The sequence below is a fragment of the Orcinus orca genome, chromosome 6, assembly GCF_937001465.1.
Source record: "Orcinus orca chromosome 6, mOrcOrc1.1, whole genome shotgun sequence".
Classification (NCBI taxonomy): domain Eukaryota; kingdom Metazoa; phylum Chordata; class Mammalia; order Artiodactyla; family Delphinidae; genus Orcinus; species Orcinus orca.
Window position 1 is genome coordinate 118,918,191 of NC_064564.1, and position 17,351 is coordinate 118,935,541.

Genomic DNA, 17,351 nt, shown 5'->3' on the forward strand with positions numbered 1-17,351 from the left:
ACACAAGTGCTGCCCTATGAGGGATAAGGACGCAGGGTTCACTTGCCACTGCCCCAACCTCTTAGCCCAAAATGCCCAACACTGGCTGAAGAAGAGGGTTTTTTTTATTATTATTATTTTTATGTACAGAAAAATCAATAGTGTACACTTAGCCCAGTTTGGTGGCCAGTTCTTTGGCCTTTGCCTTTTCCAGCTTGGCGATGCGAGCCACTGATTTGGGACCCAGGATGTTGCCTCCCCAGTGACGGCGGATCTGTAACAAGAAGACAGGCAGTCAGCTTGGCGGGTCATTTCACGCACTTCTACTGGGTTGTTCCAAGTTGACTGGCAAATACAACTGCTCAGAAAGAGCCGAGAGCCAGGCAGTTCTGACTAAAGACGCAGCTTACCAGAAGACACTGTTCTGTGTGAGTGTGCCACCTACCTCGTCATATCTGTCGTTGTAATTGGTCCTGATGGCTTCCACCAGCTTAGCCAGAGCACCTTTGTCTTCCCTAACAAGGCAGAGGGGAAAATGGGAGTCACTGGCCTCTCAGTTACCCTTCCAGAAAGCATCAGCGACTTCCTTTTTAGCTCCAACACAAACCTTCTGCCTCAGATAACAACATGACAACATGGTTTATTCAGGTGAAGAAATTCATAACCATCATCGGCAAAGGTTCAGAAAAAAGTATTCTTTTTTTTTTCTTTTTTCTTTTTGCGGCACGCGGGCCTCTGCTGTGGCCTCTCCCGTTGCGGAGCACAGGCTCTGGACGCGCGGGCTCAGCGGCCATGGCTCACAGGCCCAGCCGCTCTGTGGCATGTGGGATCCTCCCGGACCGGGGCACGAACCCGCGTCCCCTGCATCGGCAGGCGGACTCACAACCACTGCGCCACCAGGGAAGCCCGAAAAAAGTATTTTAAGGTTGGTCTTTAAGCTAAGATCCCGAGAAATTAAGCAAACTTGGGGGTGGGGGAAGGCTGTCCCCTAGTGATTCTTGGGAATTCTGGGCTACACTGCACACTTACGAGTTGACTTGTGTGAAGGCCACTGTGGTGCAGGTCTTCCTGTGGACCAAACGTCCCAGCCGGGCCTTGCCCTTGATGATGCAGTAGGGAACCCCCATCTTACGGCACAGGGCAGGCAGGAAAACCACCAGCTGGAAGACAGCATTAGCTCTAGAGAGTATCTTGAGCAAAAGCAGTAACTTAAAAGCTAACGTGGTAGCAATTGCTCAGGGTTAAAAAGCTCCTACACTTGTACTTCAAAGTTTAATTCAGTGAGAGTATCACATCATTGCAATAGCCACGAGATGGCTCCCCTGTCAGGACTCCTTAGACGGAAAGCTGACAGTGCTCCCCACCCTGCCAGGGCCTCTGCCAGACCGAGTATTTAGCTTTGAGCTGTCTTCCTGGTACAAACAAGGACCCAACCAATCTCAGTCCAGCAGTCAACGCTTGAGAACAAGTCACCCATACCTCGATGGGATCCACGTCATGTGCGATTACCACCAGCTGAGCCTTCTTGTTCTCCACCAAGGTGGTGACAGTATTAACCCCTAGAACATACAAGCAGTCTGTGTGGCAGCGGGGTGGGGCTTCTGGGCACAACAGCACTTGCCCCAGGGGCCCCGCCATGACTCAGGGTTAAAAAGCTCGAATTTTACTCTTCACAGCGATTCCAAGTGAAGAAGTTCATGCATCATCGCCAAGAGCCCGCCCCACCATTCAGCCTCTTCAAGGCGGGGCCACTCACCTGCTCGGAGGACAGGTGGCCTCTTGGTGGGGACATCCCCTTTGCCTGCAGCTTTCTTCTCAGCTCGGGCCAGCAACCGCTGCTTCTTCGCTTGCTTTGTCTCTGGTCTGTACTTGTGGGCCAGCTTAAGCAGCTGAGTAGCTGAAAAAAAGACCGCCAGTTCAGGTCGAGAGTTTAAAAGATTACATCACTTAACCGTACGAATGCTAGGTCACTGTCCTGAACACAAGTGCACTTCAAGAGATCTCAGGTCGTATACGTTATCTCTTCAGTATATCGCGTTCTGGAAACTAGACAAAGGATCCTAAGTTTTAATAAACTAACACACTGAAGATACCCCTGCCCCTTTACAGGCCCCAGCTCTACCAGTGTCCAAGTAAAGGTGGCAACCGTGCCCAAGAAATCCCTCGCCCACGTTGCGCTTCTGCCACAGAACCTCACCTGTTTGGCGGTCCAAGGCCTGGGTGAACTGGTTAATGGCGGGAGGCACTTTCAGCCGCTTATAGAGGATGGCCCTTTGCCGCTGCAGGCGGATGTAGCGAGGCCATTTGACAAAGCGGGTGAGGTCCCTTTTGGGCTGGATGTCCTGTCCTGAGAAGTAAAGGGCAACACTGTGAGGCCCAAACTCCCCGTCCAGTTCGTGTTCAGGGCCACTCAGAAGGGCGTAAGTGCGTCAGCGATCTCGGTGCTTTAAAATGGCATCACCACGTCTCAGCAAACATTCTTTTGCATCACCTGCACACAGACACCTGGGATCACAGGGGACACTACCGACCCCTCTCCTCACTCAACAAGCAGCCGAGGCGTGTGTCGGTACCGCAGCCCCATCGCCTCTGCTCCGGCAGAGCTGGTTTCATGACAGCTCCGCTGAACCCCAAGGCCAGTATCTGGGCTCCCCACTGCCCCACGCTCAGGCGCTTACAGTGCGGCCACGAAGGATGCGCCGTCACTGCCCCCTCTCAGAGGGAGAGATTAAGAACCGAGCCGGGTTACAGCTAGAAAGCGGCAAAAACGCGAGAGTCCCCATCCCAGTAGCCTCGACTCCAAACTCACTGAATTCTAGCAAGGCCAAAACATAACCTTCTGTTCAACCAGCCGCTTCTCTTCGCTGGGGGATACCCTCTAAGCAGCCGTTTTCAACATTTCCCGTCTCTTACTCACCAATGCCAAAATTCTTGGGCCTTTTCTCGAACAAGGGGTTGACCACCTTCTTGGCCTCCTGCTTCTTCACCACAGCGGGGGCCGGGGCCACCTTCTTACCCTTGGCCTTCTTTCCCTTCGGCTGGGCAAAAGGAAACACCCAGTTCAACCGCCGCCTCCCCAACAGTCTCTCTGAAGAGGGGTGGGTCCCGAGCCGGCCCCAAGCATCCCCGTGAGCAAAGCTGGCCCCAGCCGCAGGCGCCGCGAGCCCAGCAACCGCCCCCCCCCGCTCGTGCATCAGCGATCTTGGTGGTTAGGGACGTCCTCACCATCACTCAGATAGCAAATATTCTTTCACATCATCTGCACGAGCCTCGACAGCCCCGCGGCCCCTTTCGGAGTGCGGCGGGCTCCGAACAGCAGAGGCAGACAGAGAACCCCCTGCCCAAGCCCCCAGGCGGCCCCCGGGACGGAAGAGCCCACGGGGCGCTGGAGCGCCTCGGCCCCGCCAGCCTCGAGCCCCGCATGGCGACGCTGCGCACCCCGGATCCTCCTCCTCCCCAGGCCCGGCTGCCGAGGAGTCTACGCGGCCCCAGTGCCTCTAGGCGGGGCCCCGCGGGGCTCCTCTCACGCTGGGCCGTGGAGGGATCCCTGCGCAGTCACGCCTCGAGAAGGATGGCAGCGGATAGAGCCCGGATCCGAAAGCCAGCAACGCTGGCACCAAGGACACTCACCATCTTGAACGGTTGGCGAAGAAAGAAAGGAAAGAGAATTGTGGGTAATATGCATGCGACCTCGGAGATCGCGAGAACTAAAGCCTGTGCGGGATTTCGGATTTAAAGCGACAGAACTTTCTCCCGCCCAGCGGGCGGTGCCTAGAGCCGGACGACGGATCTGAGCTGCTTGGAAAGGGGCGCGGAGAGGCGCCGGGGAGCCGGGACTTCTCCGGAGGGGCGCGCGCTCGTCCCCAGCCCGCCCTGGCCAGGTACCCGCTGGTCCCCGGCTCTGCGGACCAGGTGTGGGCGTTGGGGCGGCGTGGCCGCGGTGTCGGCGATCTTCTCGTGCGATTTACTCCAAAGTGGCTTAAGAACCGCGAGTTCGGTCTGGGGGCCATCCGGACCGGAGCACGCGTAGCCCGGAGGCACCTGGCGCGGGGCGGGAGGGTGGTCCCAGCAGAGACCCCGGAGCTCAGGAGCCCAAGAGGTCCCGTGGGGCGGCCCCCGGGGGTCCCGGCGTGGAGACGAGGGCGGCGGATTGGGGGTGAAGGCCAAGTGCGTTTGGAGGAGGTGGGGTAGGATCCGAGCGGCTCCTCGGGTGAGGAGTAGGGCAGAAGTGCTGGCGGGGAAGCGGCTGGTCAGGGCAGGTGGGGAACGTGCGTGGGCCTGGCCTCTGAGAAGGCTGCGCCGGAGCTCATCAGGGTGTCGTCGGGGTTCCGGGGAAGGGGCGCGGGCCGGAGGAGACGCCGCAGTGCACTGTGTGCGGATTTTTGGACGAGTGTGTTTGGCAGACAGGGAATCCCCGGAGAGCTGCGGGTCCTGCCGAGGCGGGGGCCTGGAGGGTGGGAGGCTGGGGTTCGCTCGCTCACACCAGACTCTGGGTCCCAGGTGTCCCCTGCCGTGCCCGAGGCCCCGCCATGGCCCAGCAGAGAGCCCTGCCGCAAAGCAAGGAGACGCTGCTGCAGTCTTACAACAAGCGACTCAAGGATGATGTCAAGTCCATCATGGACAACTTCACCGAGATCATCAAGACCGCCAAGGTGGGTGGGGGCCGCCGGTCTGCTGCCCCTTCTGAGACCGAGGGAAGTAGCAGGGTCTAGAGATTGTGGACAGTGGTGAACGGAGCCAGGGTGTCTGCTTGCAACAGCACCCACTCAACGTGGCTGCTCCGGGCCAGGTGATGGCGATATACCAGTGAACCCTTGTCCCCATGGGGAGAACATCTGGGAGAGCCGCAAGGGGACTGACAATAACAAACTGGTCAACAGATAAATAAACTGGCCAATTACAGGTCCTGGTGAGGCAGTTGTAGGGGACTCCAGTCACATTGCCGGGATCCAACGTCCAGCATCACTTACTAGCAGCAAGGGGTTGGATGAGGTCTTGACTTCTCAGTGCCTCAGTTTCCCCTGCATCGTAGGGTCCTTGTGATGACTGGAGGAGTTTATCTGTGTAAAGCGGTTACCATGGGGATTATTGCGAGCGCACGCCATCAGGGAGAGAAGCCGGGGAAGGCCTCCCAGGTGGGTAGAGTGGTCAGTGTCTGGTTCCGGTCAGGCAAGCCCGCTGACCGGATTGGGGCAGGATCTCTGCATGACCGCTGCAGACCTGTAAGGCTTGTTTGAGCATTGAGAGTGACGATGAAAGCTGGAGTTTATTTAGTGCTCACCACGTGTCAGGCCGAGCCGAGAGGGCCCTTTGTGTCCCGTCCCATTTAGTCTTCACAAGAACTCTACGGGGCAGGTACCATTGTTGTCCTCTCCCTCTTCACAGGGGGAAACTGAGGCTCAGGTTTACCAACCTGCCCAAAGTCATTCTGCTAATAACTGGCAGGGCTGGGATTTGAACCCAGGAAGTCTGGCTCCTAACTGCTTAGGGTGCCCTGACCCCTGCCCGGACCCTGGCCTGGTGGGTGGGTTGGGACAGTTAGCAGCCTAACAGGCTACGGGCGGGGCAGGACTCCTGGCTCTGCCATTTACTGCCTGAGACACCTTGAGTGTGCTCAGGTCTGTCCCGGCCTCAGGTTTACCCACCTGTAAACCAGGGATGGCGGTCCAGGCTTCTGTGAGTTTCCTAAGATGATGGTCAAGTGCTTAACACAGTGCCTGGCACCCAGGAAGTACTCGGCAAACGGTCACTTGAAAAAACACATTGTCGTTTTATTGATCCATTTAGCAGGTCAGTGAGCACCTGAGCTAGGGACGCCATCTGTGCTGAACAGGACTTCATACCCCCCAAAAAGACAGGATCAACACCTCCCCGCACCTGGCACAGCGGCTGGTGTCCTTAGGCATCCACTGGTCCTGGTGAAGGTGCCTGTCATCTCCTTAGAACAGAGCTAGAGGGAGTGACGGCGCACATGGCCTGAGGTCTGGTTGGCAGCACCCGGTGCGCAGAGGGCACGATAGGCCACAGGGTGTGGCGAGTGCGGTCATGCCGCCACTGCCAGGTGCCTGAGGGCCGGGGCGCCTGCCCATTCTAGGCTTTCTTGTTTGCCCTCCAGATTGAGGACGAGACGCAGGTGTCAAGGGCCACTCAGGGCGAGCAGGATAATTACGAGATGCACGTGCGAGCCGCCAACATCGTGAGTCACCAGGTGGAGGGGACAGCCCGGGCTCCAGGAACCCTGTGGTCCCCACTGGGGTTCCCTGGGTGGGGGGCAAACCACTTCTCAGGAGACTCCGCTCGAGAGGAGGGCTGTCCATGGCAGCCGCGTAAGGGGCCACGGCCATCCTGTCGAATGCTGGGCGGTGGTTAGAAAGAGGTCACCCCTTCCTCGCTGAAGAGTCTTTATAAGTGCGGGAAGCAAATGGCCAGATGAAACGGGACATGCATTTTGATCCCTTTCGATGTCACAGAACAAGCAGGGCAAGCAAGTATTTCCATAGGTCTGTGCCCCCGGATGAAAATGCACAGGACAAGGTCCTAAAGGAATCCCCCCCACAACTGGCAGATGCGCTGCACCTGAGGAAGAGCAGGGCAGGAGGTTGAATGGGGTGGTAGTTGGATCTGGGGTTTGAGGTTTTGAGAAGCAGAATGTGTGCTTGAATAGCAAGTGAGCTTGGTGATCGTACCAGCAGGAGCAGAAGGCAGAGGCCAGGGGCGCATGGGGACTGGGGGGCTGACGGCACCTGCCTTGGTGCCAGGGACCCTGCCCCCTCCCCTCCCCCCTCCCCCCTCCTCCCGTAGCTTACGCTCTAGTTTCCTCACTTCTCACAATGACCCTATGTTAGTGCCGTGGTCCCACTTGGCAGGTGAGGCAGCTGGGGCCATTGCTTATCCAGCGCCAGGCACACAGAGGCAGCCTGCTGTCAGTCCCTCACTGTGCTGCCCCACCCCCATCCGCGTAGGTCCGAGCCGGCGAGTCCCTGATGAAGCTGGTGTCCGACCTCAAGCAGTTCCTCATCCTCAACGACTTCCCGTCGGTGAACGAGGCCATCGACGAGCGCAGCCAGCAGCTGCGAGCTCTGCAGGAGGAGTGTGACCGGAAGCTCATCGCCCTGCGGGATGAGGTCTCCACAGACCTCTACGAGCTGGAGGAGGAGTATTACTCGTCCAGGTACAAATAGGGCTGGACCCCGTGCAGAGCGGACCTGTGGACCTGGGCCCGGCCAGCAGGGGTGGCCCAGCCCCACCTGGCAGCCCGAAGGTCCTGTTTTTCCAAATCCTTCCTGGTCTTGGCGACAGAGCCCTTTGCCTGGGTTTCAGAGGAGACCTCATGGTCAGAGCGTTTGATCTACAGACAACCTACGCCGTCTACCGGGGCCCGGGCATCGGGATGAAAATCACAGAGCCTCAAGGGTTGGGAGGGCCAAGGCAGCGTTTCTGTCTGGGGGCTTGTCTGTTCCTCTTAGCTGTCTGAGCAATACCTGAACATTCCAGCCAAGGCGGGGCTAGCTCTCTTGGCCACCCAGGCTCATGTCCAGGACTCCAGTGCTTGCCCAGGGATGCAGTTCCTTATGGGGGTCACTGAATACCCACCCTGTGTGTCAGGGGTGGGGGTTTCTGGGAAGGAGGAGGAGAAAACCCAAGCAGAGGATGGCCTTGAAAGCCAGGCCTGGGAACTTGGACCACTGAGCCCCCATTCAGCTCAGCCTTGTTCACAGACCACAGCCCTCCTACATGCCAGGCCCATGCTGAGCCCCAGGGATACAGCAGGAGCGAGACCTGTCACCCCAGCTCTCGTGTGGCCACTTAGAATCCTGAGACCTGAGGCGGTTTGAGCTGGAGGGGGCCTGAGAAATCAGAGTCCAGGTGTAACTTACATTTGGGGAAACTGAGGCTGGAGAGATCCCACATCTCTGTCCCCATTAGCTTGGAAAGATCGAGACTCGGTCCAGCAGACATGTAGTCCATACCCCCTCTCGCCCTTGCCTGACAAATGTGTCCTTCCTGTCATGGATTTTCAACGCTCCTTTCTGTCCCATGGCGGCCATGCTGGGGCCACAGACGCCCAGAGCCAGTGGTCTGGGGCTTGGTTTCACTGCGCTGGACTCAGTGCCACCCCTCGTGGTCCCCGCCCATCTTGGCCTTTGCGGGAAGGGACAGAGTGTCACTGCCCAGAGGGAGCGGTCTAGCCTCTTCCAGAGGGTTCTGGGGCCTTCTCTAGTCCCTGATACCCACGGCTCAGCAGACATGCGGCAGGTGCCTCCTACATACCAGGCCTTCAGAGAGGGGTCCCAAGTGGGTCCCTGGGGGGTTTCAGACCCTGCTGGGGACGTTGCTCACAGCCCTGCTTGTCCCCTATGTCCCAGGCCAGCAACGCAGCCCTGCCTCTTGAGGCTGAGGGCCAGAGCGGCAGGGCCGCAGGGGAACCCAGGGGGTCTGAGAGCCAGGCTCCTCGCGTCCTGGCTCTGGGCCCAGCAGTCTCTGGTTCACCCAGAGGGGTTTCTGGTCCGGCCTGGGGTCCCTTCCCGCTGTTCCCGTTGCCTCGAGAGGCTGAGTTCCTCTCTTGTCTGTAAATGCCTGTAAGTGGCTGGGGCTCCGCTGAGGCTGGGCCCGCAGGCTGTCAGCGCCTCCCTGCTCGGCCCCCAACCCCGGCCACCAGTGCTCAGCCCGTCCTCCGTCCTCCCCGTGCGTCCCGGCTGCCTGCACCCCCAACCCCGGCCACCAGCGCTCAGCCCATCCTTCGTCCTCCCTGTGCGTCCCGGCTGCCTACACCCCCAACCCTGGCCACCAGCGCTCAGCCCGTCCTCCGTCCTCCCCGTGCGTCCCGGCTGCCTGCACCCCCAACCCCGGCCACCAGCGCTCAGCCCATCCTCCGTCCTCCCCGTGCGTCCCGGCTGCCTGCACCCCCAACCCCGGCCACCAGCGCTCAGCCTGTCCTCCGTCCTCCCTGTGCATCCCGGCTGCCTGCACCTCCATCTCCCCGACCACCAGCGCTCAGCCCGTCCTCCCCGTGCGTCCCGGCTGCCTGCACCCCCATCTCCCCGGCCACCAGTGCTCAGCCCGTCCTCCGTCCTCCCTGGGCGTCCCGGCTGCCTGCACCTCCATCTCCCCGACCACCAGCGCTCAGCCCGTCCTCTGTCCTCCCCGTGCGTCCCGGCTGCCTTCACCCCCATCTCCCCGGCCACCAGCACTCAGCCCGTCCTCCATCCTCCCCATGCGTCCTGGCTGCCTGCACCCCCATCTCCCCGGCCACCAGCGCTCAGCCCGTCCCCCGTCCTCCCCGTGCGTCCCGGCTGCCTGCACCCCCATCTCCTGCACCCCCATCTCCACGCTCGTTCCCCTGCTTTCTGCTCACGACTTGCTCTTTCTCGGCCTCTTGCCCTCCACTCTCCTTGAGACTCCGCTCTGTGTCCAGGATGGTTTCTGAGACTGAACGCTGAGGGCAGGAGCAAGGGAGGGAGCAAGAGGCAGGGCAGGATTCGGGAGAAAGCCATGGAGACGAGTGTGGGGACGGGACATGCTCTAGTCGCCCCCTTGACAACCTTCACGAGCCGTGCCCTTCACCTGCGTCCTCGCCCTGAGAGGCCGGCCCTGCTGTCCCCTTATTAGAGACAGGAGACTGAGTTCAAGGGGCCGGGGGCCTGTTTGAGATCACACAGAACACCAGGGCCTCCACTTCTAACTGCCACCCCATTGAGGCTGAGTCCCAGCCAGGGCCAGACCCAGAAGGACGACAGGCTCTCTGCCCTCAGGGGCCTCGGGACCGAGGAGGCCATGGCGAGCTCTGGACGCTGGTTCCTGCAGCTGGCGGGAGCGTGTGGCTAGGCTGGCAGCTCCCTGCGGGAGGAGGGCAGCTGGAGCCAGGACAGGAGGTGGCGGCAGGAACCAGGAATGCCACTTGGCAGGAGGGACACCGGTTGGTCAGTGGAAGGGACCAGCCGAGGTCACAGCCTGCTGGTGGCTGGTCCCAGAAGGCGCCCTTTCGGATTCTCCGGAGGACCCGGAAGCAGGGGCAGCCGCCCGCGCCTCGCCCTCAGCCGGGCCGCCTGACGGAGGGGCCAGCACCGAGGAGAGGAGGGGAAGGCCGGCCTGGGGTGTGGTCTGTTTCCTTAACTCTGCTTCTGTCTCGCTTTCCCTCCCTGGCTTCCCTCACTGCCTGCTCCTGTCTCTCCCTGGGTTTCTGGTGGTGGAAAAGCTCAAGTCTTTGCGAAGCTAATGATCTGCCTCTGTGTGAAGCTTACTGGAGGCTGGACCTCGACACAGACTCCGCCGACGGCCTCTCAGTCCCTCTGCCGGCGTCCCCGGAGCCCAGTGCTGGCCCCCTGCAGGCTGCAGCCCCTGCCCACTCTCACGCCGGTGGCCCCGGCCCCGCAGAGCACGCCTGAGCCTCCCAGGGCTCCTCTCCCCGGGCCCCTAGACCTTAGGAATGAAGTGCAGTGTTCCCCTCTAGGCCCACCACAGCCTCAGCTCCCTTCAGCCTTGGGGCCCACTTGGGGAGCCGCCGTGGCCTCTTTCGGAACCGTGTCAGCCCAGGGACAGCCCACCTAGGAGTGTTGGGGGAAATCAAATACCCCCAGCCATGCCAGGGGGGCCCATCCTTACTCTTGTCATCACCTCTTATTTGCTACTTTCCTGGCTGGCTGGAAGGAAGTTTACAGGATAGTTTGTCCCGTTGAGGACCTAACGGCGGGGCAGGGAGGATGCCCAGCCTTGGGACACCTGACCTGAGCGTGGTGTTTACGATGGAGGACGCAAGTGCTCAGAGTGGACAGTACTAGCCAAGGCCAGGCCCCCATGCAGAGCTCTGCCCGCCACCTTGCCCTGAGGCTCCCTGCGCTAGCTGACTGCCCCTGCAGGGCTGTGGGGAAAGGGGGCTGCCCACTCTTGCAGAAGTAGGCAGGGTCCTTCCTAATTCCGCTGCTGTACACGTTTTGGTTCTTTTTGTGATGAGACTGTTGAATAAAACCAGCTCCACCCTTTTGCTTTGGTCGGTTCCTTTTCTTGCTCAGCCCCAATCAGTTTTGGACCACCCTCGGTCTCGGTGGCTGTCGGAAAACAGCCCCTGGGCTCTGCCTGGACAACATGGGGCTCCAGGTCAGCCTTCTCACGGGGGCTCTGGGCAAGCAGGGGCTTTGTCAGCTTGGAGTCACGGCTGCATTTCCATTGCCTAGAAAGAGCTGTCTAGGACCTAGAAGGGCCCTAATGTTTGGTGAATGCATGAAAAGCTGCCGTTATTGCATACCACGTGGCCTAGGCGGCGTGCGTCTGGGTGCACCCCGAGTCGGTGCTCGTTATTGTCATCTCAGGGAGGGGTGACCACGGGCTTGCAAGGGGTTGTAGTGCTGTGCTCATGGTCATGGAGCTGGGAAGTGAAGTGGGAGGTTCAGGACTCAACCCAGGTGGAACGCTAGGCCCAGTGCCTGGAGCCAGGCTCACCTGAGAAGCGGGGGGCGGGTGTCACCCCCAGAAGAGCCGGGACCTCAATCCCAAGCCCTGTCACCGGCGTGCTTTATCTCCCTCCCAGAGCGAGATCACCGTTCCAGTGTACGGAGGACATGCCAACCCACGACCCGCCACGTCACTCTGAATTTATTACCAATCACCACTGAAACATAAACTTGATGAGGACACTGCTGTGTTTTCTTCGCCGCTTGTACCCCGGGGCCTTGGAACCTGCCCGGCGCGCAGTCCTTTCTGAACGAACGCGGTCTCGCCAACTTCCACTTGGGGTCTGAGCCCCCAGAGAAGTAAATTCCTGCGGACCTGTTCCTGTCCCCCCTTACGGGTACCGAGCACCTACCGTGTGCCGGGCGCGGTCCCCGCCCCCGCCCCATAATGCTTTGCGCCCCGCCCCCCGTGCCTCTTCCGTTGGAGCCACCTGGTTAATCGAGCGTCGCGCGCTGGCTGCTCGGCGCTCGGCTGGCCGCGCCTGCCCACGTGCTGGTTTCCGGCGAGCGCAGCGGAAGGGGAGAGGGTCGCGCCGGCCGGGGGCGGTGTATATGTCTGTGGCTGCCGCTGCCGGCGCGGGACGCTGCACCTTGGCTCTCCTCCCCGCGAGTAGGACCCCGGAGCGAGCCCCGCCCGACCCCCGAACCTCCAGCCATGGCTTCTCTGCTTGCGAAGGACGCCTACCTCCAGAGTCTGGCCAAGAAGATCTGCTCCCAGCCCAGCCCCGAGCCACAGAAGCGCAAGTCGGGTAAAGCGCAGCCCCCGGCCGGGACTGGGAGAGCTTCGGAAGGGGGCGCCCCTCCACCCCCCAGCGTCCCCACTCCCCTCCGCGGCGGAGGTCGGTGTGTGCCCCACACCGCACCTGAGTAGCCTTCAGGTGGAGTAGACACGTAGATGCGTGAAACAAGCCTGTGAAATATTAGAGGGAAGCATCGCAAGGGATGCTTAAAGGCAACGCCATTTCCCTTGCTCGTTGGGGGCATCCGTCTGGGAGTCTGAGGGATTCAGCTGTAAGCCCTCCGGGCTGGAAGCTCGGCCGGGGTTTGGAGGAGGTGACCCCGTGGAATGGCTGCTCTGCCGTTGGGCATCGTGAACAGGCTTAGCCAGCCCTCCACGCCGGGTGGGAAGACGGGTATGAGTGATGATGAAAAAATTACTTTTTTAGCCCAGTACTATGGGCCTGGTGGTGGTGAGGGGAGAAGGAAGGAAGAAGATGGGTCCTGCTAATGGGACTTTACACGGCAGTGGTGACAAGGGCCCCGTCAGGAGGCAGATACGCAAGTAGGTGAAACAGACAGTAATTGGCCTGCCCTGGCGCAGAGGAGGGGAGAGTGGGCACGTCTGCCGTGGACCTACCAGAGGGAAAACGATCTTTTCTTTTTATACAAGGAAAATGTGTTCATCGTAGAAAAATGAAGTTAAGTGAATTGTTTCACCACTCAGTTACTAGTTAGATCTGTGTCTTTCTAAAACTTTTTCTGAGCGTTTCTCACTGAAACAATTTGACTCCTACTTTGTGTACTCAACTCTCATTTTCCTTGTAGAATGTAAACATTTTCTGCCCTCCCCAGCACACACACCTGTGGGATCTTAGGTCCCCGACCACGGATTGAACCTAGGCCCTCGGCAGTGAGAGCGCAGAGTGCTTAACCACTGGGCCGCTAGAGAATTCTCTCTCAATCTGTTACGGTGAAAGCCTGTGCCGTTATGTTTTGTTGGGTACATCACAGTGTGTTTTGTGGCGGTGCCGTCCCTGTCGTTGTAGATGGATATCTAGGTTTAACTAGATTTTCACTCAAAAAAGGACGTAACGATGCACATCGTGAGGCCACATCTTGCTGCGTACCCAGAGTGAGTGCTCACGAGCAGACTGCGGGGGCAGCATGTGGGTGTTTTTCAGGGTTTTGATGAGTGTGGCTAGTCTGCTTTCTAGGAATTTTGTGGTTCTGAGCTCAGCGGATGAGGGTGTCTATATCCCCCATCCTGATCAGCTTTTGGCATTCTTCTAGGACCAAAGCTTCTGCAGGACCTTCCTACCTATTGAATGGGTCACAGGGATTGGGGTGGCAGCCCTTTCTCATTTTGTGTTTCAGCTGGCAAAACTCAAGTCTCAGACGCTGCTGGGCCCCCCAAAAAGAAGAGGAAGAGAGCACAGAAGAAATCCCGGGAGCGGGAGGAGAAGGCTGCAGAACCCAAGGCCCAGGCTTCTGCGGAGAAGTCTCAAGCCAGGACGCCAGTGGCAGCCAAGGAGAAAGAGGATGAGGCCCCCAGCTCGACCGGGGCCCCTGCGGGTGAGGGGGGTGGGCAGGGTCGACTGGGATCTGGGACAGACACAAAAGTGGGCCTCTCTGGTCATAACGGCACGATCAGATAGTGTGAGACTTCCCGAAGAGCGCGTTTTCAGAGGACAGATCACGGGGCCCCTGTGGGTGGATGGGAATCTCAGGAAGTGCACAGTAGTTCCAGGCCGCGTAGTAACTGGGATGGCGAGGGGCAAGGCCATGTCCCCCTGAGGTCCTGCAGCAGCCTGGCTTGTAGAGCTTTACTGACCTCACGTCTCTGAAGTGGTGTGAGAGCTGCCTCTGGGTCTGGGGGGCACTGCAGAGGGTGGAAGAAGTGGGAGATGGGTTTGGGCCGCACTGTATGAGGATGTCCTGTCCTGGAGGCCAGTCCAGCATGAAGAGGTAGGGTAGAATTTACTGGAACTGACCTGCAGATCCACGAGTGGTCACTGGAGGGGGGCAGTGTGTGGAGACTCAGGCTTCGAAGCTGGGCCCTTGGGGAGGGCACAGGAAGGGCGGGGGGTGGGGGCGTCTCCTTTTGGTCCTCTGACTGCTTCTTTGCAGATGGCCTGGCCAGTGAGCCTGGCTCGCTATTTGCCTTGGACGTTCTGCGGCAGCGCCTGCATGAGAAGATCCGGGAGGCGCGGGGCCAGGTAGGTGGAGGAGACCTCTGGGTCCTGTGGTGGTTTCCGCACCCTGCCTGGAGAGAAGACGCCCAGGGGCTTGCTGAGGTCGGCCCCAGCTCTGCCAGCTATTATGGGGCTGACGGGGCAGGCGTGGGGGGGCTCAGCCCCTGTTCCCGCCCCCCCTGCAGCAGGTGCCGCCAGGGCCTCGGCAGCTCTGTCCTGCAAGAGGTCAGGTGTATCCTTTGTCATCTTGGGGAGCTCGGTCCCCAGGGCCCCCCTCCTGCTGGCCATGCTGGGCTTCTGGCTCTTCTGTCTGCAGCCTTGGAGAGAGGCTCAGCCTCTCCCTCCAGGGAAAGCTGCCTTTGCTAACACACCCACGCTGGGCGACAATTCCTGCACGTTTGTCCGTCTAAATGCACGCCGGCCCTGTGAGGTAAGCCAGGGCCTGAGATGAGGTGACCAGCCCGAGGTCACAGGCATGGGACGGACGCTCCAGGACCTCAGCCAGCCTCAGCGTGGATGGCATCGCCACCCGCCCCCGTTTTCCTGGGGCCCTCCCCCAAGCCTCCTGCTGTGTGGGGACAGTCCCCTGGCTTCTTTCTGCACTGTCCTGGGACAGGCCTGAGGGCCCTGCCTTCCTGCAGTGGTCCAGAGCACTGTTGTCTGCCCCGCAGGGGTCAGAATCGTGCAGTGGTCTGCACAGGTGCAGTGTTCTGACCCAACGCCAAGATCTGGGTGGTGGCCTTGGCTAAGCCCCCTGTCCTTGTCTCTGAAATGATGGAGAACCACACGTCCCTTATTGGGTCACTGGGGAGACTTAGAGGCAGCATGTTTGGGAAGTGCCCCGGTATGGTAGGTGCCTGGGATCCGGAAGGCACGGTTCTCATGGGGTCCCCTTGGCCTTGTTTTGGGTGCACTTTGGGTGCCAGGTCACCTCCGGGTGGAACGCTGCACGTGGCGGGCCCATTTTCCTGCCCTGATTCCATGTGCCAGGCTGGGGGCCCCGTGGTTGGGAGAACCTGATGAGTGAGCACCTTCTTGCGCCGCAGGGCAGCGCCAAGGAGTTGTCTCCAGCTGCTTTGGAGAAAAGACGCCGGAGGAAGCAGGAGCGCGACCGGAAGAAGAGGAAGCGGAGGGAACTGAGAGCAAAGGAGAAGGCGGCCGAGGCCCTCGAGGGGGTGGAGGCCACCGAGGCGCCCCACGAGGAGGCTCAGGCCCAGCCGGGGCTGCTCTTCAACAAGGTGAGCGCTGCGCGGCCGTCGGGCGGGTGGAGGTGGGCGCAGTGCACGGGCCCCAGGCGGGCGGGAAGCGGCGCTCAGCTCACATCGCCCTCTTCCCCCGAGGTGGAGGTGAGCGAGGAGGAGCCGGGCAGCAAGGCCCAGCGTAGGAAGGAGAAGAGGCAGAAGCTGAAGGGGAACCTGACGCCGCTGACGGGCAGGAACTACCGGCAGCTGCTGGAGCGCCTGCAGGCGCGGCGGGCCCGGCTGGAGGAGCTGCGGGACCAGGACGCGGGCCAGGCCCGGGAGCTCGAGGCCAAGATGCAGTGGACCAACCTGCTGTACAAGGCCGAGGGCGTGAAGATCCGCGACAACGAGCACCTGCTGCAGGAGGCCCTGAAGCGCAAGGAGAAGCGGCGGGCGCAGCGGCAGCGCGCGTGGGAGAAGCGCACGGCGCACGTGCTGGGGAAGATGCAGCAGCGGCAGGACAGGCGGCGGCAGAACCTGCGCAAGAAGAAGGCGGCCAGGGCCGAGCGGCGCCTGGAGAAGGCTCGCAAGAAGGGCCGCATCCTGCCCCAGGACCTGGAGCGGGCCGGCCTGGTCTGAGGGCCCGGATGCCCGGTGCCAACCCGGGTGGCCACAGGCTCCGGGTCCCAGCGGAGAGCGGACGCCGCCACGTGCTTGAGAGCCTTTGGATCCAGGGGAGGGGTGACCCAAATCCGGGCTCTAGGCTCCTCTTGTGAGGCCGGAACGCTCTCTGAAAGTTGCGGGGTGGGGGGTGAGGGAGCAGCGAGGAGGGAGGGGGCGTCTTGAGGGGGGCTTCCCTGGCGCCCTCTTCCTCCCCCATGTTCACAGGAGCAGGAACTGCTGTGTCTGCCCCAAACTCACTTGGAAAAGGACAAAAACCAGCCAGCTCCTGTAGCCTGCGTTGGAGTGGAGTTGACGGGCTCGGTAACTGGGAGACGGCAGGGCCGTCCTCAGGCTGCCTGGAATTGAGTTATTCGAAGTTAATTTCTAAGGTGGGTGAAACCTAGAATTTAAGGTAGACATGCACATTAAAAATCCTAAGGTAACCAGTAAAAGGTAGAAACAGTGAACTAGCAGGAAGAACAGTGGAGTGGGGTGAACAGTTATCGATCTAGGGGGAGGCAGGAGAGAAAGAGTAAAACCTAGAACCGAGTGAGGCCAATGGAGGGTGCACAGTCAGGGGCACAGCTAAGTCCAAGCCCGCAGGCAGCCGGGATGAATGCACGGGACAAAACTCAATGAATCTTACGGTATGTGGATTATATTTCAGTAAAACTGTTAATAAAATTCTTTTGACTAAACTCCAGTTAAGAAACGGTAACCAAAAGGAAGCTGGTGTGGCTATATTATAAGATGAAGATTTGAAGGTAAAAGGCACTAGTAGAGAGAAAAGAAAGTCGCCACGTAATGAAAGGGGTGCAGGTCACCTGGAAGGTAGAACAGTCCTGCACCAGGAGCAGCTTCAAATCTGTCTAGCAGAAACTGACCTGCTACAAGGAGAAATCAGTTCACAAACCGAAGTGGGAGATTTTTAACATCTCCGTTAGGAATTGATACACCAAGCAGACAAAATCAGATGCATAGGGAAGGTTTCAAGGAGAGCGTTTGTAAGCTTGAGCTGATGGAGACACAGAATAGTGCATGTAAAAACAGTGTGTACCGGGACTTCCCTGGTAGCCCGGTGGTTAGGACTCTGCTTCCAATGCAGGGGGTGCGGGTTTGATCCCTGGTCAGGGAACTAAGATCCCATGTGCCTCGGGATGCAGCAAAAA

At 59.8% G+C, this 17,351-nt stretch overlaps 3 protein-coding genes and 5 non-coding genes across 14 annotated transcripts; 2 read left to right on the forward strand and 6 right to left on the reverse strand.

The window, feature by feature from the left end:
• Positions 1-86: 86 nt before the first annotated feature.
• RPL7A (ribosomal protein L7a) lies at positions 87-3,639 on the reverse strand. Of its 2 annotated transcripts, none has more exons than XM_004284996.3 (8): positions 3,610-3,639; positions 2,897-3,017; positions 2,177-2,326; positions 1,736-1,876; positions 1,459-1,538; positions 1,009-1,139; positions 425-494; positions 87-253 (listed from the first exon to the last, which is right to left on the reverse strand). In XM_004284996.3, exons 1-8 carry the CDS (start codon positions 3,610-3,612, stop codon positions 149-151), a joined length of 801 nt encoding a protein of 266 aa, XP_004285044.1. In that variant the 5' UTR covers positions 3,613-3,639; the 3' UTR covers positions 87-148. The 2 variants fall into 2 exon arrangements, with proteins under 2 accessions (XP_004285044.1, XP_033271225.1); XM_033415334.2 differs by lacking the exon at positions 3,610-3,639 and adding an exon at positions 3,205-3,244.
• Positions 589-656, reverse strand: LOC117198481 (small nucleolar RNA SNORD36). The gene has a single exon (XR_004479675.1). It is a non-coding gene; the product is annotated as a small nucleolar RNA SNORD36 (small nucleolar RNA).
• On the reverse strand, positions 1,210-1,282 carry LOC117198476 (small nucleolar RNA SNORD36). Its single transcript, XR_004479670.1, has one exon. It is a non-coding gene; the product is annotated as a small nucleolar RNA SNORD36 (small nucleolar RNA).
• Positions 1,616-1,690, reverse strand: LOC117198480 (small nucleolar RNA SNORD36). The gene has a single exon (XR_004479674.1). It is a non-coding gene; the product is annotated as a small nucleolar RNA SNORD36 (small nucleolar RNA).
• On the reverse strand, positions 2,405-2,475 carry LOC117198483 (small nucleolar RNA SNORD24). Its single transcript, XR_004479677.1, has one exon. It is a non-coding gene; the product is annotated as a small nucleolar RNA SNORD24 (small nucleolar RNA).
• Positions 3,169-3,243, reverse strand: LOC117198482 (small nucleolar RNA SNORD24). The gene has a single exon (XR_004479676.1). It is a non-coding gene; the product is annotated as a small nucleolar RNA SNORD24 (small nucleolar RNA).
• Positions 3,640-3,686: 47 nt separating the features above from the next.
• Positions 3,687-10,958, forward strand: MED22 (mediator complex subunit 22). Of its 5 annotated transcripts, none has more exons than XM_033415338.2 (6): positions 3,687-4,146; positions 4,480-4,631; positions 4,995-5,114; positions 6,095-6,175; positions 6,942-7,150; positions 10,175-10,958. In XM_033415338.2, the coding sequence occupies exons 2-6, from the start codon at positions 4,509-4,511 to the stop codon at positions 10,362-10,364; spliced, it is 723 nt and encodes a 240-aa protein (XP_033271229.1). In that variant the 5' UTR covers positions 3,687-4,146; positions 4,480-4,508; the 3' UTR covers positions 10,365-10,958. The 5 variants fall into 5 exon arrangements, with proteins under 5 accessions (XP_033271229.1, XP_049567422.1, XP_033271227.1 ...); XM_049711465.1 differs by having other exon boundaries at positions 3,687-3,891; XM_033415336.2 differs by having other exon boundaries at positions 3,690-3,860.
• Positions 10,959-11,897: 939 nt separating this feature from the next.
• On the forward strand, positions 11,898-16,885 carry SURF6 (surfeit 6). Of its 2 annotated transcripts, none has more exons than XM_004284993.4 (5): positions 11,898-12,175; positions 13,521-13,718; positions 14,274-14,362; positions 15,385-15,576; positions 15,679-16,885. In XM_004284993.4, exons 1-5 carry the CDS (start codon positions 12,082-12,084, stop codon positions 16,156-16,158), a joined length of 1,053 nt encoding a protein of 350 aa, XP_004285041.1. In that variant the 5' UTR covers positions 11,898-12,081; the 3' UTR covers positions 16,159-16,885. The 2 variants fall into 2 exon arrangements, with proteins under 2 accessions (XP_004285041.1, XP_033271224.1); XM_033415333.2 differs by lacking the exon at positions 11,898-12,175 and adding an exon at positions 12,206-12,559.
• The last annotated feature ends 466 nt before the right edge of the window (positions 16,886-17,351 follow it).